The sequence below is a fragment of the Mustela nivalis genome (assembly GCF_964662115.1).
Source record: "Mustela nivalis genome assembly, chromosome: 14".
In the NCBI taxonomy this organism is placed as follows: domain Eukaryota; kingdom Metazoa; phylum Chordata; class Mammalia; order Carnivora; family Mustelidae; genus Mustela; species Mustela nivalis.
Genome location: NC_139033.1, coordinates 31,843,607 through 31,867,378, shown reverse-complemented (window position 1 = coordinate 31,867,378; position 23,772 = coordinate 31,843,607). Strand labels below are relative to the sequence as shown.

General features: G+C 45.6%; 1 protein-coding gene across 1 annotated transcript; it reads left to right on the top strand.

The window, feature by feature from the left end:
- Positions 1 to 4,814: 4,814 nt before the first annotated feature.
- On the top strand, positions 4,815 to 20,515 carry LOC309848493 (serpin B8-like). Its single transcript, XM_082700158.1, has 7 exons — positions 4,815 to 5,113; positions 10,752 to 10,929; positions 11,983 to 12,120; positions 13,962 to 14,079; positions 15,820 to 15,962; positions 17,256 to 17,408; positions 18,961 to 20,515. The coding sequence occupies exons 2-7, from the start codon at positions 10,762 to 10,764 to the stop codon at positions 19,363 to 19,365; spliced, it is 1,125 nt and encodes a 374-aa protein (XP_082556284.1). The 5' UTR covers positions 4,815 to 5,113; positions 10,752 to 10,761; the 3' UTR covers positions 19,366 to 20,515.
- Positions 20,516 to 23,772: the final 3,257 nt, after the last annotated feature.

Here is a 23,772-nt window from a genome sequence, read left to right as displayed (position 1 = left end):
ACTTATGGGGTAGAAGAAAAAGTTTCTTTTTTATTTTTTATTTTTTTTTATTTATTTTATTATTATTTTTTTTAAAGATTTTATTTATTTATTTGACAGAGAGAAATCACAAGTAGATGGAGAGGCAGGCAGAGAGAGAGAGAGGGAAGCAGGCTCCCTGCTGAGCAGAGAGCCCGATGCGGGACTCGATCCCAGGACCCTGAGATCATGACCTGAGCCGAAGGCAGCGGCTTAACCCACCGAGCCACCCAGGCGCCCCAAAAGTTTCTTTTTTAAAAAGAGATTTTTTTTTTTTAAATTTATTTAAGAGGGTGAGCATGAGTGTGGGAGGGGGTAAAGAGAGAGGGAGACGCAGATTCCCCACTGAGCAGGGAGCTCCAAGACTATGGACACTGGGCTCTATCACAAAACCCTGAGATTATGACCTGAGCCAAAAGTAGATGCTTAATTGCCTGAACCATCCAACTTCCCCTGTTATTCTGATTTCAGAAACTGATTATATACTCTAGGTTATTTTTTTGATATTCATCTAACAAAAGGAAAGGCTAGATCTGACATGATCAGTGTATAAATTCATATCAGAAAGTGGGTATTCTGTATTAAATCTTGGCTCAGTATTGTAGGATCAAACAATGCCTTAGCTGCGAAGATAGGGAATTGTAATATATATGAAATTTTGTCATAGCTATGCTTTAGCGCCAAAGAAAGAAATTATAATATATGTAACATTTTATCATATCTCTATGAAACATTTGCCTCCATCCATAATATCTCACACTAAATAGCAGTGAAACAAATCCTTTTGTGTCTGTGTTCTGGTAAATTATAAGTCCTTAAATATTATAAAGGAAAATTGTTGTAACACTCTCAGAGTCTGACAGCATTAAACACCATATTTTTCAAACAAACAAGAAAGGAAGAAGGTTGATACTAGAAACGTCAGATGAGTAGGAATGAGATTAGTAGGGTAAGTCTTGCAATCATTGTGCTATTTCATGTATTTTTTTTTTTACATGATTGAGTCTTAGGAGAGTCTAGTTCACTAGACATGTAAGTCTTGATTTATTGGATTTACGGAAGTTCAAATGTTTGCAAAAGTGTTTTATGATCTTTGTAAGTTTGCTTTAAGGTGTTTAAAGCTTTTAAAAAAATCTGACATGTTGTGTAATCAATGCCTAAACATTTAAGAAAAAAATAATTTGGGGCGCCTGGGTGGCTCAGTTGGTTAAGCGACTGCCTTCCGCTCAGGTCATAATCCTGGAGTCCCGGAATCGAGTCCCACATTGGGCTTCCTGCTCAGCAGAAGTCTGCTTCTCCCACTGACTTCTCTTCTCTCATGCTCTCTCTCTTTCATTGTCTCTCTCTGCCTCTCAAATAAATAGATATTAAAAAAAAAAAGAAAAAATAATTTATTTACTATTTAAGCAGTGTGCTTTAATGGTCTAGAAAAAATTATTTTTACTCAATTGACAAGCAATAAATTACCTGCTAACTAAGGTTTAACAGTAGCGGAAGTCTTACCCTATTTGTGAGATTACCCTGTGGGAGGGAAAATCCCACAATTTTAAAGAACCTTGCCTTTACCAGCAGTGTGGCAGACTAGGAGAAGAAAAATGGGATTGATGAGTTTCTCATATGGAAGAGCGTGCGCAAAAGAATATTGACAAGGTTTGCTTGATCCGTACAATATTTGGGGACACATTTGCTGTCAGTACACAGCAAACTGAAGAAATGGGGAAGAAGGCAGTAGGAACATAAGAAAAATGGTATTATCAGAAATGACTAATGCATTTGTACTATACTCCTTAACTCAGCAATAAATACTATTTTGTTGTAATCATGTTAACACTTAGGGCAAGTGAGATAGTGTGAGTGGTGTAAGAAGACCCAATCCTCAGCTCCTAAGTTAGGAAGGCAATAGATAATGTCTCAAATTGTTAGGTCAAAATGGCAATATAGCCGTATTATTTGCAAATCTGGAGGCAGGTATGAGGAGAAAGAGTGACTGCTTCTGGGGAGGTGGGAGGAGTGGATAGGAACCTCTTTTAAAAAAATTATTAATTTTAAAAATTAATATTTTAAAATTATTATTTAATTTTTAAGATTATTTTTAACAATTATTATTATTATTATTATTATTAAGACTTCATTTATTTGACAGATAGAGATGGAAGTAGGCAGAGAGGCAGGCAGAGAGAAAGGAGGAAGCAGGTTCCCTGCTCAGCAGAGAGCCCTGATGTGGGGCTTGATTCCAGGACTCTAGGATCATTACCTGAGCTGAAGGCAGAGGAATTAACCCACTGAGCCACCCAGGCGCCCCAAAACCTCTTGTCTTTTCAAATATTTCCTTGAGCATTATTTGATTTTTCAGCTAAATGTATGCACATTAATTTCATGAAAGGAAAAGTTTTCAAAACCTCAGAAAAAACGTAAATAACATAAAAATTACCTGTCGCTCAAAAACTCGTCACATATGGAATTTATTTCCTTCTAATCTATCCAGATTATGCTCATATGTAGCTTCATTCCTAATTTATACTTAATAACTCATGCTCCCTGTGACAACATTGTTTTGTTCTTCTAATCTTTACATTAATATCCTATCATGGATGTGATAGAATCTGATCTGTTCTGTTGTTGGGCATTTGCTGATTTTCTCTGTGCACATGAAAAAAGGATGAATGGGTCATGATTCCGCATAATATTTAATCCATGTTTGTGCGTTTTACTTTCAGTGAAATTCCTTGAAATGCAATTTTGATTCAGAAAGTATATTTTCACAGCAATTTCTTCTTTTTCTTTCTTATTCCACCCATGCTTTTCTTTTTTCTTTTCATTTCATTTCTTCTTCTTTTTTTTTTTTTTCTTTAAACACAATTCTGGAAGTAATTGGCACCCAATTTTCAGCATTGTTTATGGAGAATAAGAAGTCATGCCTGTCTGACCTTACCAGCATCGGAAACCGATAGTTTTTATACTTGTTAATTTTATGCTTTAAAATGATAACGTTAATGTGCTCTCCACCACTACTTTCTTTTTGGGAGGTCATAGTGTAGCATAGTGATTAAAACAGTGAACTCCAGAGTCACACAGTTTCCAATCTCCTGTCTGTTGCTCACAGCAGAGCAGCCTGGGGGACTAGAAAGGGTTCCTGGGCGGTGGTCACAACACATGGCATTGGTGGGAAGTTAGGTATCAGTTAACTAATATTAGTTAATCAATTAACAATAGTTAATTATTATTAGTTAATTACTATTTTCTTTTTAAAAAGTCTAGTGTTCCAAATGTGCTGACCTTTTCTGTGATGCTAAGTGGCTGTTACCAGTAGAACCCCTAGCAAGTATTTAAAAAAAAATGCTGTTGACTGATTGCCTTCAGGTAAAGGTGTGTTTTAGCTATGAATGTGCAATCAACCACTTTTGAAGGATTGTAAAGGGATCATTTGAGAACATCCATTGGCATGTTTTCCGTCCTTGTGATGAAGTCCCAGAACCTAAGTCAGGTTCCGACGACTAAAGAAAGAATTCTTAAGACGTCGTTGGTGCAAAAGGTGATTTATTAGAGCACGGGGACAGGGCCTGTGGGCAGGCGGAGATGCGGCTGCCCCGGGTTGTGAGGGTAGGCATGTTATATACCCTGTGGTTGGGGGAAGGTGAGGGGAAGGGAGGGTTCAGTGGAGTTTTCATATGCTAAAGAGGGTCTACAAGGTGCCAGGATGTTCCAGGCCTGCCAGAAGCCTTGCCCTTGGGGCTGGATCAATGTTGTCTTTAGACCAGCCATTAACATTAAGATAGTTGGGAGACTTTTTGGTGGGGTGTCACAATTCTGCTACCAATCGTCTTTGTTAGTGAGATTTAGGACATTTGTAAGCCAAGGGAGACTCCGGTCTAGCAGGATTGTGAGCTCTGCAAGTTAACTATTTGCTTATTGTTCATGGCAGTCAGGGCTGCCTGAGGGATGCTACACATATGACAGAGGGGGAGCGGATGGAGAGTGGGGTGAGGGGGGTGCAAGGCGCCAGCTTTTGCTTTGTCCTCAGCCAGCCTCCTGCTCCCTCATCACTTGTATGATCTCATTATTAGAAAAAGATGTTAAAACTCTCAAATATGGGCACTTAAAAACTTGCAAAATATAATTTTCTAAACTTCACAAAAACCTTCCAAAAAAAAAAAAAAAAAGATTTAGTGGGCTTCTAACTGTTCAAATACTGAAAGTACACGCTGAAAAATCTGGGTTTGCAAAAGCCAATGATTTTCAAGAGGATATATAGATTTTTAATATTTAGATCTCGACCAAAAATCTTTGTACAGTTACTATATGAATGAAAATCAAGTGTCAACGTTTAGTCAGTAGAACCAATGGTGACGACTTTATTCTACTTTAATCAACCCATTTCCTGGGAAGCATTGTGACAGCTTTCAATCCACCTTTAGAAATAAATTGAGTTTAAAAGCAGGTCTTTAAATTATTGTACTTCAAAGCGTTGAATTAAGGTTAAAATAAACACTTATTCAATCACTGTGACCTCATCAAATATTGAAATTTTTTTGAGTGCAAAAGAATGTTTTTCTAATAGTATTTTTTATCCTTTGAAATTTTTATGTTTTTATAGCGTTTGTCATATATTAGTATTTAGCGTATTAGCCCATCTAAACACGAATACTGAAACCGGAGATCGTGCTCAAAACCTGTCTTGGTGGGTGTCCTACCAAAACCGTCTGGAAGCCACTGGCTTTAAGAACCTTTAAACTCTGCTCCTGCTTTTGGTTAATTTCCGAAGTGAAGTCCCGATGTTGACACTGCTCTTGCGCACACGCACCAAACAGAACACTGCGCGGACTAACCCGGGAAAACAAACCAGTCCCCTTTGGGGAGGGACTCGGCCGACGCCCTCGGAGGTCGCGGCCCAGCCTCCCCCACCAGGCCGCGTGCGCGCAGGTCGGGCGGGAGCGCCGCGGGGGAGGCTCGGGCCCCTCCCGCGGACGCGCTGGGTGCCAGGCACTGCGGACCGCTCTGAGTCACCCGCCGGAAGCCTCGCCCAGGATCAAAGCCGCCGGGAAGCTCGCAGCAAGCTGGAGCCGCCGCCGCCGCCGCCAGAGCCGGAATCTCCCAGGTACCCGGGCCGGGCAGCGCGCGGGTCCCCAGGTTCCCCGGGCGGAGGCTCCCCCGCCGGGAGCGCGGCAGGACGCGGGGCGGGAGGGAGGCGGCCCGGGGGCGGATGCGGAGCGCGGAGCAGGAGGAGAGGACGCGGCGCTGTGGGCAGGGTGGTGGTGGGGGGGGGTGATCGGACCGGACCGCGGCGGGGCAGCTGTGCGCGCGGCTCTAAGGTGGCTGAGGGCGCGGCCGGCCTTGGCGGCGAGCGCCGGAGCGGGGGGGGGGGTGTCCCCCGAGGGGGAGTGACACCGCGGCCGGCTCACGCCACGGCGCTGCGATCCGCCGGCAGGAGGGAGAGGCGGGTCGCCCGAGCCCGGGGTGCTGGTGCGGAGACGGCTGGGCGGGAGCTTTGGGGAGGGTGCGTGGGAGCCGCCGCAGGGCGCAGCAGCGAGGCCGGGGCGCCGCGGGCCGCCTCGCCTGGCATTTCCAGGGCGCCTTGGGCAAGTTCCGGGGAGGTGCTGGGTCAGCGCCACCTCCCGCGCCACCTCCCGCGAGGGCAGGCCCCTCCCCCTGCCTCCTCCCTCCCTCCAGGCTTCCCCTTCCTTCCTTTATCCTGTTTCTCTTCCACATTCTTTTTTTTCTTTTTCTTTCTTTCACCTGCTCTTTATTGGCTGCTTTTCCCCAGTTTGCGAATATGCTCCCTTGCTGTTTCCACCTGGCCCGCAGCCACAGTAGGTGACTGAATGGACTCCCCCTTCCCGGGTTCTCCCCAGCTCCTGCTCCCGCGGCTGGCCGAGCCTCTCTCGGGCCCTGCCCCCTGTCTGGCCTCCAGCCCTGGGGCTGCCCCGGGCTTCAGCCCTTGTCTCTTCCTCTTCCTACCTGCAAATACCAGACATTCTTAAAAACTAGGTGAGTTTCTCCTCTTAGGCCTCTGTACGTTGTAATTTCATCCCATTTGCCTAGGGTCTCCCGCAACCTGGGTGCTCACGGCCCCAGTCTCTTGCTCCGGGACTTGTGCCCGACTCCGTAACCTGTCTGGATTTACAAACATCCCTCGGCTGTCTTTGTTGCAGGGATCCAAGCCCTGTACCTAGTCTGCACGTCTCAAATAGAATGTATCACCTTCCACATTCCATCTGGCTCCTCATATAAATTTCCAGTGGGTCACGGCCGCCCCAAGCATCCATGACCTAGGAGTTTGTTAGAAGATAAACGGAGGCATGTTTAAAAATTCAGTTCATCGGAGCACAGGGGAATTGGAGTGGGGCGGCACCCAGTCTAGCAGGTAGAAAGGAGCTCGGAGGAGCTCTTCAAAAATCCAAGACTTAGAAGCAGAAGGGAGTGGGGACAAGGAAGTTATAGCAAAACAGAGAGCTGGGTATTGCAAAGTTATTTTCCTTTAGCGGATGGCAGGGGTCTGGCAGGCGGGTGACCTCATTGGGACAGTGACCCAGTCCCTCTGGTCCCTCCGCCACGCCACACACAGACCTGCACCATCACCACCCTCTCTCTGCTACCAATCCCACCCCTGCACCCGCAGCACTCACCTCCCCTTTCACCACCGCACAGGTATTCCTGGTCCAATGTGTGAAAGCCGGCAGCCCCTCATCTCCTGAGCTTCTAAGGAGAATTAATTCTGCTTCTTTCTCTGGGGACTTCCGTAGCACTGTGTAAATTTACCAGGTGACTGAGTGCAGGCTGGCTTGAAACCACACGTTTACGTTTGTTTGTGTGTCTCCGGTGGGGAGGAGGAGCGCCCCATCAGCAATTATGGTCTTTAGTGTTCATTTTCTTCTCTAAACCATGTAAGCAAAGTTCTATAATAAATGTTCTTTGTATAGATTCACTTTTGGAGGTGTCCGTGGGAAGGCGGAGTGGAGCAGGGAGACCACAGGCGGTCGGGGCCCCAGGCAGACAGCAGTGTCTCTTCCTTGGAAGCAGAAGGCTTTGCTTTTGCTGCTGACTCTTCTGCTCTTACAGTGAGAGCCTTGGACAGTCTTTAATGATCCGGACTTCACTCACACTAAAAGAAAAACTAGTTTAGTGCCAATTCATTTTATAGGCTGGAAATCAACCTTTCCCCATTGCTGTGTTTTTATGACACAGTGGGATGGTGTACTGGTACCAGAGGTATGGTTTCATATTATATTGAAATTTGTATCATATTGAAAGTCCTTTTTAGTTTTTAAAATATTTTATTTATTTGAGATTGAATGAGTGAGAGAGCACATGAGCAGGGGAGAGGCAGAGGGAGAGCGGGAAGCAGACTCTCCACTGAGGAGAGAGCTCAATGCAGGACTCGATCCCAGGACCTTGGGATCATGACCTGAGCTGAAGGCAGATGCTTAACCAACTGAGCCATCTAGGCGCCGCGAAATTCATTTCTTTTTAGATATATTGGGCAAGTTCCACTTTGTTTCAGGTACAACCCCCTTGAAAGTTTAATGTGCACATGAGACTGGGGGAAAGAGAGTCATAGGTTATCCTGCTTCGGCTCCTGCCTCTTCATGGGTGGGACTTGGGACACACTCCCGAGGTGCCTGCCTGGTGAGCGTGAGCCAGGGTGTCCTTGCTGTGAGGCAGACACTGATGGGAAACACTGTGCTACAGCCAGCACCTGCCCCTGTGGAAATGAACTGAAGGAAGAAGGACGGTGCAAGAAACCAGAAGTAGGCATTTGACATTAAGAGCATTAAAATGTTAAGCTGAAATTGATGTGATATTCTAGTACCCTCCTTTGCCTGTGCAGGCAGGACAACACACACACATACACACACACACACACACTCTCTCTCTCTCTCTCTCTCTCTCTCACACACACACACACACACACACACACACACACACACACACACACCCCACTCACACTGAGCAGCCTAACCTTAGGCTCAGGTATGATCAAATTCAGATGTGTTTGTGTCTGTCACTTCCTGTTACCCAATTCTCTCCTCCTCTGGGTCTCTTTGGTGCCACCTTGTGGTGGGCCGAATGCCGTGCAGTTTGCATCCCCCTGGCTCCTAGCTGTTTTCTGAAAAGTCCTCCAGTGTAAGGCAGGGAAACTTGGGGCCCGGAGGTGGCCTGCAGGCAGGCTGCACGCTGCACGCTGCTCTCTCTCGTGGGACTTGCCCACTGCAGACGCATGGGCTGTTGCATACCCGCAGCCTGCCGGTTCAGGCCCTGCAGCGGAAAGCTCTGGAGCGAGGGCCGCGAGGATCGTGTGCATGAAACCACCTGCCCAGTATAGCATGCTTCTGGGTAAACTTTGTCACTACTGTCCTCTCTTGGTTAATGCTTTATTACTCACTTACTTATTTATTAAAGATTTACCCGTTTATTTGAGATCTAGAGAGCACAAGCAGGGGAAAGGGCAGAGGGAGAGAGAATCCAGAAGCAGACTCACTCCAGAGCAGAGCCTGATAAGACCACGTGGGGCTCAATCCCAGGACCCGGAGGTGGTGATCTGAGCCGAAACCAAGGAAACCAAGAGTCCGCTGCTTAACCTCCTGAGTAAAACCCGCCCCCAAGGCACCCCTTGGTTGATGTTTTAAATCATTTCTTTTAAACCTGAGTTTGCCCTGCTTGGAGCTGTTGTAGAGTCTGTATTTAGAGTAGAGCCTTTATACTTGTTTGTTTGACATCACTTTTTTTTTTCTTCCTAAATCAGAGGCATGGTATGTCTTCTCTTGAAAAAAATATTTTAGGAAGAAGCTTTCAAGGAACCAGTCAGCAATTGGAGAGGCTCTGGTTGAAGCAGTTGTCTCCCTGTCCTCTTCCCACCCACTGAGTTCCTTTTTCCTCTCCTGCCCCTGAGAAATCCAGGACACGTGCCCCCGCCCCCTTCCCCCAAGGAAGGCCTAATGAGATACAGATGCAAGAATGCTCTAGGAGGCACAGCCAATCTTCTGTGAAACTGAAAGAAAAAATACCACATGACCATCCACTGGTTGATAAAACTGCCCAGATGTGTGATGACTCTTACTAGAGGCAGAGATTCTAGTACTTTTGGTATTCCTTATTTGCTGGTTTTCCAAACTGGAATCTATTTTTCTTGTGTAGCTTTAAAACTTGCAAGTTAAAAACATACATGCAAATAGAGGGGAGAAAAGGATAACATCATAGAAAAAAAGTAGCTTGCAGAGTCATGGGATTATGGGTGATGATTTATATTTTATTTTCTAGAACATTTTCACCTGGAACAGCAAAGAGACTCCGGGAAACCAAGAGGAGTTGATGAACTTTAAGAATTTATTGAATAGTAGTCCAGGGTTCTAGAAGGCAGAAGAGAAATAAACAATTAATGCAGGACTTGTAACAGCTTGCTGAAATTATAATAATTAAGAAGCTGTAATAATATCTCTCATCTTGGAGCAAGGGGGCCGCTTCTGCTCCTGCCTTCCCATAGAGACTGGGAGGTAAGGGCGCTGTCTTCCTTGATAATTCCATTTTTATAGGAAAGGGTTCGAGGGATTGAGAAACAGGAGAGAGGGTTGAAAACAGGAGAGAGGCTTTCAAAATATTTCTATCTCAAAAGAGCAGAGAAACAATTACAGGGACAAGTTGTCTAAAGTAAATGCTCTAAGGAAAGGGAGGTCATCGAGAGGCAGGAAGGAGTGTGTCTAAAGTCTCTTCAAGGGGCGCCTGGGTGGCTCAGTGGGTTAAACCTCTGCCTTCAGCTCAGGTCATGATCTCAGGGTCCTGGGATCGAGTCCCACATCGGGCTCTCTGCTCAGCGGGGAACCTGCTTCCCTTCCTCTCTCTCTGCCTGCCTCTCTGCCTACCTGTGATCTCTCTCTGTCAAATAAATAAATAAAATATTTAGAAAAAAAAAAAAGTCTCTTCAAGTTGGGGGAAGGTCAAGGCTGGATCGGTCAGGCTGATCTTGGAATTGATGCCTCTGACTCAAAGTGCCCACCCGATGACTTGAGATTTGAACCTCATGTTTTATTTCCCTGTTTATGGGCTCCCGTGCCTGCTCGCCAGCCCTGTTTCAGCCACTCCACGGAAAGCAGTGCATCTTTTTAGAGTCCTCCTGATTCAAAATGAGCTGTTTTCCCAGTAGCCCATATTTTAGGTCAGACCATCCTAAACCCGCCCTTAAAATTTGTTGAAATCCATCCAGTTGATTCCACATGACACGGTGACAGACATGTCGTTTTTATTTATGAAGATTTCTTTATAGTAGGACGCTGTTTCTGGATTATACCAGAGACACCAAACTGAGGGAGAACTTGCAGCAAGAGTGTGGCTGTGGAATGAGGAGGAATTCAGGCTCTTCTTGCCTTTTGCAGCTCCCAGAGGCTGCCTGCATTCCTTGTTCCTTGGCCTCGCGCCATTTTGACCTTTGCTTCTGTTGTTGCATCTCCTCCTCTCACTCTGACCCTCCTGCCTTCCTCTTCTAAGGACCCAGTGATTACACTGAGCCCACCTCTTTTCTGCAGACAGTCTCCCCATTTCAAGATCCTTAATGCAGTCCCTTACATCTGCAAGGTGCCTGATGCTGAGCAAGATAACAGAGTTTTGGGAGGTTCTACGTGGGCGTCTGCGGGGGGAGCAGTTATTTTCCGACCACACGCTGTGTCTACCGACGGGTGCTAATAGCCTCAATGACGTAACAGGGGGCATGACTGATGTGCCTCCGTGTTGTGCTTTCCTCACAGACCTTCCCTCATGGACGATCTCTATGAAGCAAATGGCAGTTTTGCCATCAACTTATTGAAAATGTTGGGTGAAGAGGACAGCTTCCGAAATGTGTTCTTCTCCCCTCTGAGCATCTCCTCAGCCCTGGCTATGGTCTTCATGGGGGCCAAAGGAAACACCGCTGCCCAGATGTCCCAGGTAGGCGTGCTAGCATTCTGTCCCACAAAAAAACAAAACAAAACAAAACAAAACAAAACAAAAAAAAACCCACAAAAAAAAAATTCCCCAAATTTCACCTTTGTTACATTTTAAATTTTGGCTCACGTTAAATATCAAATTGAAATGTAGCTGTTTGAACGAACTTGCTGTTAAATGGGTTCTAGTGTATGATTATACATTAGAAGAAAGCAACACAAATGTGGACTTCCATCTCCGGAATTATTGAGAGGAATTGTATAATCTGATTGATCTAAAACAGGTTCTGTGGGACTTGAGCTACAAAGGAAGTAGTGGCAAGTACCTTAGGGACGTAGTCTTTAACCTCTTTGTTATCTTAAGTTTCTCTGACGGTCTTGTGAGTGTCCCAGAACATTGCCAATGCACATGACTTCTCCATTGACAGCAGGGGTGCGTGGGTGCCCTTTGGAAGTGTCTCTGGGGATGGCAGCTTGGGGGGGGGGGCAGTGGTTTCTTCCAGGTCTATGGCAGAGGGAGGCTTTGGACTGGAGCCATTGCGAGACAGAGGAACAACCTTAATTTCCACTCTAACTTGACGTAGAAGTCCCAGTCTGGTCTACAGGACTTCTGTGAAATTACTTCAGTATTTGCTGTTGATTTCTGCTTATTCTTGTGTTCCCCGGGTTGTGCTGGATTCATTCCAGCCATCTCTTTGTTCTGTTCCGTCTTCCTCCTGAGTTTTCACACCTGCCTTTCTAAGTGGGTTTATACACCAGAGCGACATTTGCCACTGTCCTGAGCAGCTTGATTGTCTGAGAGGTGCCACTGACATCTAGTGGCCAGAGGCCAGAAATGCTGCAAAATGTCTAAGGCACAGCCTAGGCCCTGCCACAGAGTATCTGGCCCCAAATGTCAGCAGTGCCCAGGTGGAAAGGTGCTGTAGGATGGTTAAACCCAATGCCATTGCCTTTCAAGATGGGATCATTTGTGATTTTTAGCGCAGGGCTCATTGGAAATAGCTCTTTGTGGGAGCAAGATGGCAAAGTTACAAGTCGTGTCCTCGTCTGTTACCAGGCGCTTTGTTTGAACAGAGGCGGAGAAATTCACCAAGGTTTCCGGTCCCTACTCAAGGAGGTTAACAAGTCCGGCACTCAGTACTTGCTCAGAACTGCCAACAGACTCTTTGGAGAGAAGACGTGTGATTTCCTTCCTGTAAGTTGTCCTCATGCACTTATGTTAAAAAAATGGCAAATAAGGTAGAAACTGCAGAAGAACAGAGATAAAGTATAATTCTGTTGCTTAAAAAATGTGCTTTGAATTGTACTTTTATAATTCTAATTTTGAATTTTATGATTGCCTCTGAAGTATATCCTTTTTAAAGTTTTTGTTTGTTTTTTTTTTAAGAAGTTTTTATTTATTTGAGACACAGAGACAGCACATAAGCAGGGAGGAGGGTCAGAGGGAGAGGGAGAAGCAGACTCCTTGCCGAGCAGGGAGCCCAAAGCAGGGCTTGATTCGGGGACCCTGAGATCATGACCTGAGCCCAAGACAGACGCTTAACTGATTTGAGCTACCCAGTCACCCCAAAGTTGTTTTTGATAGATCCTTTCCAGATATCAATCTCAGTATGTCTATCTACCTGCACGCAGACCTGCTTCTTCGCCTTGATCCCCCAAGCCTCAGTGACCACATAGTCCTGTGTGTTTACCTGGCTGTCCCCAAGCTCACCTTTGGTTATTGGGTGGTTCTGGCAGAGCTAGTCTCTCAAGGCCTCCTAAATTTGTCCCCTCTTCTGAATCACCACCACCACTGCCTGGGTCCAGACTCTCACTGGATCTCCTACATCATTATTTTGATTCTTTCCTGATGAATCTCTCCAAGTCCAGCCAGGTTCTTCCACACTACTGACAGAATAGTCTTTTGAAAATTAAAATTGGGCCTTAAAACTGAGGTTTTAAATCTGTGCACTTCCTAAGTACTAAAGCATATAATTCTCAAGTTCTCCGGTCCAGTAAAAGCCTGCCATCATGCAGTGAGTGAAGGCCAAACAAATATGTTGCACCCATGCAGAGTGCCACTACCTCAGATTAACGAAGAGATCTGGGCAAACCCAGCTATCTTCCTGGCTGGCAATTCCAAGGATTTTTCTGTGAGATTCAGATACATCCCTGTTCTGGCTCCTGTTGGGTGCAACCCCATGGAAGTCACTCGCTCTGGGCTTGAATATCATTGGAGATAATTCTGGGTCTTCTAGGACAGGCATTAATGATCTCAGGAATCTTGATTAATTGATGTTCATTTTTGAATGTCATCCTGATCTTTGGGGACTGTCATTGGGGGTACTGGGGACACAAGGAGCCACCTTCCCATTTTCTCAGTTGCTTGGCTCCTCTTTCTCTCTACATTTTCTTTCTTCTGTAGAAGCTAAAATATTTGAGAACAGGAGATGGGCGGAGGATGGGAGCCAATTGCCAGGCACATTATATCTGACACCAAGTTTTTGTGAGGTGAGTTATCCGGGTTTTCATGTACTGGGTACAGGCACTTCCTGACTTGACCCGAAAGGACATTCCAAGGCTCACCCCAGGCCACTGTTTTCCCTAAACCATCCCCCACCACACCCCAACAGCCTCCCATGTGATCCAGGCCTATCACATTCCACTGCTGGAGGGACCTATAGGATTTCTGGATGATCTGGTTCCCCCAGGGAGCCTCTCACCCATTCACAAAGCGCAGACATCATAGCTGGTATTGGTGATACCAAAACGGGTCAAAGCGAGAGTCCGGGGCAGACGCAGAAAATCAAACCGGAAGTCAGCGTGGAGCGGAAGTGCTGGGCAGGGAGGGAGGGGGCGGTTCTGCGCACGCGCACCGCTGGCCGCGTTCTGGAAGCTTGTGGGATCTGTGTGTCCCTGCGCTGTTTGTTGCTCTCCGCGGACCCTGAGCCGCCTCAGGGCCAGCGCGCCCCGCACTTGAACCCCGCACGGGTTCAGAGAGGAAGTGTTTTCGCTCCGGTGCGAACTTGGCTGAAGAGGGCCCGCCTGTGTTCGCAGGCCTTCAGGGAATCCTGTCAGGAGTTCTACCAGGCCGAGCTGGAGGAGCTGTCGTTCGCTGAAGACACAGAGGCGAGCAGGAGACACATCAACGACTGGGTGACCGAGAAGACGGAAGGTGAGGCGCGTGCGCCGCGCCGCGCTTGGGGCGTTGCGGGGCGCAGCCCGGATCGGTGCGGGCGCGACCTCCGCGGCGTCGGCCGGTGGGTGTTGGCCGGATTTCCAGGCCAGCGAGGCAGTTCGCTTCTATTGCTCGGGTTCGTGAGGTCGCCGAGTGCTGATTTCTAAAAGCTATGTAAACCGACTCTGAGGCTTTCAGACCCCCTTCCCTCTGGAATGTGCTGGAAGATCCCCCAAAAGGCTTCCTGTTTGGGACTGGGCAATCTTCTGTCTGAGGGGAGGGGATGAGAGCCCTGGTCATGCCCTGAGAGCAGCATGACTTTCAACTCAGGCTGTGGTTGAGGTGGCCCGGCCTTGCCCGTGAGCTCCCAGTGGCCACGAGCGCAGCTGGTTTTATCTGCAGGGCTCGCCTCCCTCGGTCACCGGCTGCGGCCGCGTGTGCCCTCAGCGCGTGACCTTTGCTCCAGATTCTGGAACTGCAATTTCCAGAATAGAAATGGAGCCTGCAGCCTCCCTGGGCCGGACCACACTCCGTCTTATCAGGAATATTTCCGCCAGTGCTTGACTGGGGTACCGAGAAGGGCATGCTTTTAAGCACTCAAAGCACCTAATACAATCTAGAGACTTCCAGAAATATGTGTTTGTGGTGCGTGGGCGGGGGAGGGGGCGGGGGAGAGTTAAATCTCTTACTTCTTCCTGTGCTCACCTAGCACGCTTTAGGACATCCGTTCAGGCTTTAGGGTGCACCCACCCTGTGTCCGTCTCAGCAACGCCCACGATAATACTGAAAGCCAGTAAAGTAATGGTCTTCGCAAGGGCAGAGCTTTTCATGTTTTCTACATTGTATGTGCAGTCGTCCCTCGCTCTCCAGTCGATCCAGCAGTGCTGGGTCCCCCAGGGAAGCCCGAAGTTTCTCCCTACATCACTCGCTTCCTCTTCATCAGATTGACTGCCAGCATGTTGCCCCAAAATATTAGAGCCACAAGGAACATCGGGGGTCACCTTGTCCCCGGTCTCATTGGAGAACTCCGTTTGGGCCCCTCTGTTGTACCCCTGAATTCCTTCCCGCATTCGCTGCCTTCAGGAGGACTGCCCTCACCCATTTACAGGTCTGTAGTCCTTCATCCTTCGGAAGCTTCTCCTCACCTAAATGAGATTTGAAGGTTGGCGTGGAGCAATGCTTCTCAACCAGAATCAATCCCTACGTGACATTTGCCAACGGTGAAGACACTGTGGTTGTCCCAGTTGGGGAAATGCTACTGGCAGGACATCCTACAACGCACAGGACATCCCCCACAACAAAGGATGATCTGGCTTAAAATGCCAGTAGCCACATGGTTGAAAAATTATGGCACTGAGGTTGGGAAGCTTACAGTTAGAAGAAGTAAGACTCGCAGGCCCTTGTCTCAGCTCAGCCACTTGCCCCCTGTGTGACATTGGCAAAATGTCAGCCAAATGCTCTGACCTGAATTTCTACATCTGTAAATTGAGGGTAAAATGAGAGTTGACCTGCCTGCTTCAGGACTGCTGTTCAGGGACCAGCGGGGGTAATCCACACCGCATGCGTGCACAGCATTACAGCCTACGCCCTGTTCCTCAGGCCTCCGGGAAAACAGGATTCCAGTCTGGCTGGCAACCAAATCAAGCTTCAGATGTCAGGAGTGTTGTTGGAAAAAAAACATCTATTCCCTTCCCTTCTACCCCACGTGGCAATAAACCTCTCTCATATTCTTTGCAGGTAAGATTTCAGAGATCCTGGGTGCTGGGACCGTGGATCCACTGACTAAGCTGGTTCTCGTGAATGCCATCTATTTCAAAGGAAAGTGGAACGAGCAGTTTGACAGGAAGTACACAAGGGGAATGCCCTTTAAAGTCAACCAGGTAGGGAAATATTGTTCGGGAGTACTGCTAACTTCAAGTAATATGCTGGGAAGGATTATGAATGAATGGGAAAAATAATTTGTTTTCATACTATATTTATGAGTGAATTTCATGCTCCCTATGTATCTTTTATTGGAGAGGGGAAGAGAAAAGACAGTTGTGTGTTTGCGTCCTTGCATCTTCGGCCATATTATTTGGATTGAAAGAAAATTTCTTCCAACCCTTGGAATTATGTTTGTCTTGTACTGTTGCTGTCTCTATTTACACAGACACCTTCTTGCAATGTCAGTGACAACTATGTGTATATATTGCCTGATAACTTATAGGCATACAGTTCTGAAGACAAGAAAAAAAGTATTAACAGATGTTCAGGCAAACTTTGTCTTTATTTTTGGATCTTTTTTAAAAGTAAAAATAGTATATAATGTGCACGAGATAATGATTTGATATAATTCACATAGAAATAATAGCTTTGGTGCAGCCGGTTAGCACACATTTTCCTCACATGGTTATCGTGTTATTTTTGTGATGAGAGCACCTAAAACCTGCTCTCTTAGCAGATTTCCAGTATTCACTACAGTGTTAGTAACTGTAGTCATCATGCTGGACATCAGATTTCTAAACTTAGAACCTAACTTTAAAAATGCTTTTGTCCCTTCACTTTAGGGTATGATGATGGTTGGCATCAAGAGCACTTAGCTTGAAATTTGACTTCCATCAACCTGATGATGGCATGTCGCACAGAGATTTAAAAGTCTACATTTGACACAAGCTCTAGAATCAGTGGACACTACGAATCTTGTCAAGGTCTTCTCTCCAAGGAAACCAAAGCCATATAGCCAGTTATATAACTGAGCAACTTTTCACAATAAAAATAGAAGTCTCTGTGGCCTACCCATCTCTTCTTACTGTATCCGTCAGCCCCCAAACCTATTAGTTAGTTCTCCATTTAACTTGGATAAATAATCTTTAATGATAAGGTCCCTGGGAGTGCTTCCCAACTACATCTTCTCAGAAGAGAAAACCACAGCTTCTTCCAAAAATAATGTGGGGTTTTATGTCTGTGTCCGTCAGTTTTATTCTCGCTCACCGGGTCATGGTTGATCTGCTGGGACAAGAGCACGTGGGATTCCATACTAATATGTCACAGTGAGCATTTCGCCTCTGTCAGCAGAGTACACGGAAATAACAGTTCTCTCACATGGACCGAGGGCTTGTGCAAATGAGATTTAGCTCATTTTCTATAAGCCGTGCTCATTTTTCAGCTGATTTTAATTCCGTATTTTTTATTAGGAGAAAAAGACGGTGCAGATGATGTTCAAGCAAGCTAAATTTAAAACGGGGTACGTGGTTGAGGCGCACACGCAGGTGCTGGAGCTGCCCTACGCGGGGCAGGAGCTCAGCTTGGTGGTTCTTCTGCCGGATGACGACATTGAGCTCGCCGTGGTAAGCCCTGGCTGGGCGTCTGAGCGTCCGTGGACACGGGCTCAGCTCATGTCTTCCTGTCCGTCTGTCCGCTAGCACGTGAGGAATGTCCCCTTGAGGGTTATTAGGAGTCCTGGGTGAGCAGCATGTTATGTCTGGGGTGACCATGGGTTTGCGTTTCCGGTGAGTGGGCATCCGGGAGTGGAACTGGTGGTGAGCCCCCATCCTGATGATGCTAGGAGGACAGACTTCCGAACTTGTAAGAACACTGTGCCTCATTCTGACGGGAGGGGCTGGTCGAGTCCCAATTATTGTCGAACAAAAGTGCTAGACAAGGAGAGGGATGGATCTGGGCGGTGCTTCTCAAGCAGTAATGTGTGTAGGACTCCGCCAGGTGGCTTGTTAAAAGGCAGTTTCTGATTCAGGCCTCGCAGGCCTGGCATTTTGCATTTCTGCCCACATTCCAGGTGGTACAGATGCTGTTGGTCAGGGACACACTTTGGGGGGCAAGAGTGTCAAGGACAGGTGAGGAATATTCCTTAGACAGGAGGAGAGCGATCTCTTCCCACGACAGAAAAGCAACAAAGTTCAGGGTGCGAGAAAGTCAATTTGTAAGGAGGTCAGGGCCAGTAGCGGGCTTGTTAGCGGGCTCTCTGGGGCTGGAGAGCGGCCTTCGTCGTGGTGTCTGGCTGAGTGAGGCGACGGAGGGTTTAATAAGTGGCTCTTGCCGGAGGTACAGCCAGCTCCAGCACACGGATGCACAGGATGTCAAGGGCAGGACCTGGCCAGTTTCCCTGGTTTTCTATGGAATCAGAAAGCTATTGGCATAAGTCAAGGGTGAGATCTGTCATGGCTCCTCAAAATGAGAAGAGTCTGGGAATTCGAGCTAATATCCAGATAGCCATCCGTGGAGAAGAGCTTTCACCTGGGCTGCCGGTGGTGAAGAGAAGAGGGAGAGGCAGTGGAGGTTCCTTCTTCCTTTCTTTCTTCACTGTGTACGGACAGACAGAGTGGTGGGTCTTGGAGGTTTTGAAGTGAACGCCAGGGAAGGCAGAAGATGAACAAGAATGCCAGGAGCTGCAGCTTTGTTGAATTCTCCATCTCCGCTCTCCCCTCCCCAGAAGCCACATCCTCCTTCCTGTTTGGATAATCCCTGATTTTCCTGCTCGCCTGTCAGAGTTCTGAGCCGTGCTCTGGTTTTTTTTTTTTTTTTTTTTGGTCAAACAATCTCTAATTCACACTAATGTGCATCACATGAATACAATCTCTTGGTTATGAGAACTTTCCAAACTATAAACATTTGAAGTGAGTTTGGTACAGGTAATTAAAAAATCTCTTCTCTCTCTGCATTTTTTTTTTAAGCTGTTTTCCTTTTATATCCATAAAACAGTGAAAAAGATGAGAATATGAGGGAAAATTTTTAGTGTGTATACAAAGGGAAAATCTGTAGATTGTCTAGGAGATTTTCTAGAACTCCTGTCATTGTATGTCCTGGGCGGGTGGGGAGCTGAGTGGAGAGAAGGGCACCAGGTTTGTCGTTTATATTTTAAGATTCAATGACTATTTTTTTCAGGTGGAAAAAGCACTTACATATGAGAAGTTCAGAGACTGGACAAATCCAGAGAAGATGACTAAGGATAAAGTTCAAGTTTTCCTTCCCCGATTGAAGCTGGAGGAGAGTTACGACTTGGAATCTTTTCTTCGAAGCTTAGGTATGACTGATGCGTTTGAGGAAGCCAAGGCAGACTTTTCTGGAATGTCAGCTAAGAAGAATGTGCCCGTGTCCAAGGTGGCACACAAGTGCTTTGTAGAGGTGAACGAGGAGGGCACGGAGGCGGCGGGGGCCACAGCCGTGGTCAGGAACGCTCGGAGCATCAGACCCGAACCAAGATTTTGTGCAGACCACCCTTTCCTTTTCTTCATCACACACCGCAGCACCAGCAGCATTTTGTTCTGTGGCAGGTTCTGCTCTCCATAGGGAGGTGCAGTCACTATAAACACCCTCCTTTCGCTTCTGCCAACCTTGTCTTAATACAGATTCCTGGGACTCAACTGGTGTGGTGGTTTGGATGCCCAAACGAAGAGTGTGCATCTGCAAAGTCTGTGTGAATGTCCTCACCGGGGATTCCACAGCTGCTGAGGAAACTGAGGCATCACATGTGTGCAGTTTGGGGTGGAGAAGACTGTGTGTGTTCTGGAGGGTTTGGGCAGCTCCTCTTTCTCATTGGCTCTGCCCTCACCTGCCTGTGAGAGGACAGCCTGCTCCTCTCAGAATCTGTTCTTGTCGTTTGTGGGCATCTGGAGGAGCACGTCAAGGATCCACATACCCACCCTCTCCACGCATTCCCATCCTGCAGTGACCTCAGAGCTCTGTCCCCCTCCGCTGCCAGGCTCCCGTGGAAATGCCAGAGCCCAGCGCCACTGCACACACAGCCAGAGGTGAACGCCCTGATGGAAAGCCTGCAGCCACCCTGTCTCTGCCCTGTCAGGATCCCACAGACTGTCCTGCATGTCCCAAATCTCACGTAGTCCCTCATGGAGACAACTCCTTCAGATCTTCTTGCCATAAATCTTCAGGCCTGCGCTAGGAGGCAGAGCTCTGAACAAGCCATGCCCTTTAGTCTCCTCCATGCCCTCCTCGTCTGAAGCACCGCCCCCTCCCTACCCCATGTCCTTCATGTGAAGCACCTGTCAGGACAGCTGACCCTCTAGGTAAGCCACATACAAGTCATGTGTGGCTCCAGCATGGCTCTCCCTACAGTATGTTTTTTTTTCCCCTACAGTATTTGTTTTGGCTTAAAAAAGGATTTGTATTTTGGTAGCAATTTGGAAACTATTGAAAAGTACCAGAGAACACTGAAGTCACCCACAATTCTATCACTGTGGAATCAGTACTAATTATAGTTAATCCTATTCTGTGTATGCAAATACAAACATTATAAACATTTTAGCATGTTAATTACAGACTTCTGTAGCTATTTCTACCCTTACTTGACATAAACTCTCAAGATAATTATCTATGTCATAATTTGATATGTCAAATTGTATCTCTGTATATTTTCTATTATTGGATCTACTTTTAGACAATTCAGATAATTAAAATTATATACTCTTATGAATATATTAAATATTTGCTCACATTTTTAATATTTTAAAAGAAATATTCTGAATGGTACTGTCAAGATCAAAGTTGGGGACCTTTTGCGACTGCTTCCAAATTGGTCTCCAGAAAGTTGTCCTGGTTTACAACCTCGCCACCTAAACATGACCATTTACACTACTGCTAACTGCTGCTAGCTATTTTTTTTTTTTTTTTTTTTTTATGAGTGTTATATCCTGACTCTGTTTTGGATTCACAGTTCACAGTCACGTGAACCATTCATATTCTAGTTCTTTTTGCTATTTTTTAAAAGATTTTATTTATTAGAGGCAGCGAGAGAGGGAACACAAGTGGGGGGTGTGGGAGAAGGAGAAGCAGGCTTCCTGTTGAGCAGGGAGCCCTATGTGGGCTCAGTCCCAGGACTGGGATCATGACCTGAGCCAAAAGGCAGATGCTTAACAACTGCGCCACCCCGGTACCCCTATATTACAGTTTTTACTTAAAATTCATCAAGTTAGAATATGTTCTCTGTTAGGCCACATTCATCTCAGGGATCCTACTTTCCAAAGAAGACTTGGCCAAAAGTGAATCCACAGGACTAGAAAGTCTGCATCTTTTACTTTTAATCTCATATCCACCTCATACTAAAAAAAATAAATAAATAAAAAATAAAAAAATTATACCTTTGTTGAGATATAATTCATACAGAATAGACTACATACTTAACATGTTCAGTTTGATAAATTTTGACACATGTAACACCCATGAAACCAAGGAACCAGTGGGCAGGTACCAGACCATGGGAGGCCCATCAGAAGCAGACAGCCCTCTGAAGTCTGAAAAATGACCATGAGCTAAGAAGACCTGTCAACCTTTACTCAGACCTCTTGTCTTTCCAAGTAAAGGAGACTAGGGGTTTGGGGGAGATCCCTCTGTGTCAAGGTCAGAGTTCAGTGGTCTCAAAATCTCTGGGCCGGTGGTAGAGCAGGAGTTCTCTAGTGAAGTAGAAATGTTCTGTACAGCTGAAACCTGGCCCAGATGGGGGTCAGAACTGTAAAAGTCCTAGGAGGGACTCTGCATTCCAGGCATAACACTAAAGGAACTAATATGAAAAGTGATTATGATAACAGGACCCATTTCCTAGACTTGTCCAGAGGACTTAATGGTTATGTAAAGAGGCTGGAACAATGCCTAGTGTGGCAGTACCCAGCATGTAATTGGTAACTATAATTATTAGACAAGACTCAATTGCATTTTCCTGCATTTAAAAGCAATAGTTAGAAAGTGTAGTTAATTTTACATTAAAAAATATAATGTGCTCAGTTATGATAACTTGAGATGAGCAAGACTATTGTGCTGAAAATTAAGAAATGCTATTGAAAGTCATTAAAGATGGCCAAAGGAAAGTGAGATATTTCATAACATGAAGAGAGACCTTGAGTTGAAAAGTCATCAGTTTTCCCTCAACTGTCCTAGAGATGTAATTTTAATCCAAATTCCAGTAATGTTTTCTCTGGGATTTGACAATTATATTCATTTAAAAGTTTTTATGAATAAGCAAAAGGTGAGAAATACCTAGCATACTTGTAAGGAAAAAGAAGGGAGTTGCGGAATTCTGCTCTACCTGACATGGAAGCTTATTTTTAAGTTTTAATAATATAATGTGGTGTTTACAGAGGGACAGACCAGCAGATTAATAGTACTAAAGAGAGCCCAGAGGCATACTTATTCATATGTGAAAATGGGAAATGAGACAGAATTGGGCTTGGAGTCATTAGGGAAATGACAACTCCATATAATATGCTGGGACAACTTATATAAAAGGAAACAAAGTTAATTATGAGAGGTTACATACCAAAACATGAAAACCAAATTTTTTAAGTTTTACAACAAAATATAGCAGAGTATTTTATTACTTTAGGGAAGGGAAAGATCTCTTAAACAATATATAAAAAGCAAAACAAGGCAAACAATTGACAAAATCAACTACACTAAAATACATTTAAAATACACGTTAACAATTATAAAAATAAAGGTTCAAACCAGGAGATGATAGCTTAACATGTTTAGCCATTAAAAGATAAATATCCAAAAAATAAAATACTTTCATGAAAAAATTCAGTAAGAAAATGGTAAGCCAGTGGAATAAAGGGTGAAGGCTTGAGCTACTTCATGAAGAAGAAAATGAAGGAAGGCAAGAAACCTATGAAAAGATGCTCAATAACATTAATGAAAGAAAGCAAATTCAGGTAGACATTAGAGATCAGAGCGAGGTGTGACCATGGAGGAAGGGCAATGTCGTCTTTGGAAGATGGAGGAAAGGGGCCTGAGCCAAGGAATGTGGATGGAGAAGCTAAAGAAGGCAGGGACATGGATTCTGCCCTAGAGCCTCCAGAGAAGAGCGTAGCCCCACAGGCTCCCTGATTCTAGTGTGATGACTGACCGGCAGAGCTCTGACATCATGAATTCATGTTCAGTTTGCAATAACTTGTCACAGCATCACGAAGAAACTAATATTTGGCATGATGCTTTTCTTTTGCAAATGATAGAAACACATTTCTGTAGAACTAATGAAGATAATTTATCATCTCATCTCAAGCTTTAAAAAGTACCTGAAGAATAACTAGGAATGTAGACTCAAGTGTCTTTAGGCTAACTCTCCATTTCTGGCTTTGCTATTTCTCTGAGTGTTAGCTTCCTTCTCTTTCCCCACAGAACTTGAGGTGGATCTCTACCCCTCCACTCAGCAACTGTTGTCTTGGATTGACCCTTTTATCATTTAGTTATCCTAGAATGAACAACAAGGACAAAAGAACTAGGATGGACTGACATCCTAGCTCTTTGTGAAACCCTATGGATAAACCAGAGGAAGTGATAATATGAAGCTTAGAAGAGCATCATGTGTCTGTTTTCTGTCAACCTTTTTTGGCATTAATCAAGCAGTGATAGGTCTTACTTCCATTAGTCAAAGAAAAAAATCAACTAGAAAAAAATCAACTGAAAAAAATTAACTGAAAATAACATCAATCCAGTTATTTAAAAGGATCTGGACCAATAAAATTATCACAAGCAAAACTCACCTACTCTCTTGGTTTCCTCTTGCTGTCTTGGTGGGTTACCAGTGACTCAGAGGCTTAAGCAATGTGGATTTGTTGTCTCGTGGCTCATGGTTCAGTAGGTTAGTAGACTTGGCTCTGACCAGTCTTACAAGGTCAAAGTCAGAGCGCCAGCAGGGCTGCCTGTCTCCTTTGAGGGCTCTGAGGGAGAATACATTTCGGGGACATT

Bases quoted from the DNA above. Each gene is read 5' to 3' on its own strand.
- LOC309848493 (XM_082700158.1), top strand. From the start codon at position 10,762: ATGGACGATCTCTATGAAGCAAATGGCAGTTTTGCCATCAACTTATTG. The intron at 14,080-15,819 runs GTGAGGCGCGTG...TATTCTTTGCAG, and splicing joins GGTGACCGAGAAGACGGAAG to GTAAGATTTCAGAGATCCTG. The intron at 15,963-17,255 runs GTAGGGAAATAT...ATTTTTTATTAG, and splicing joins TGCCCTTTAAAGTCAACCAG to GAGAAAAAGACGGTGCAGAT.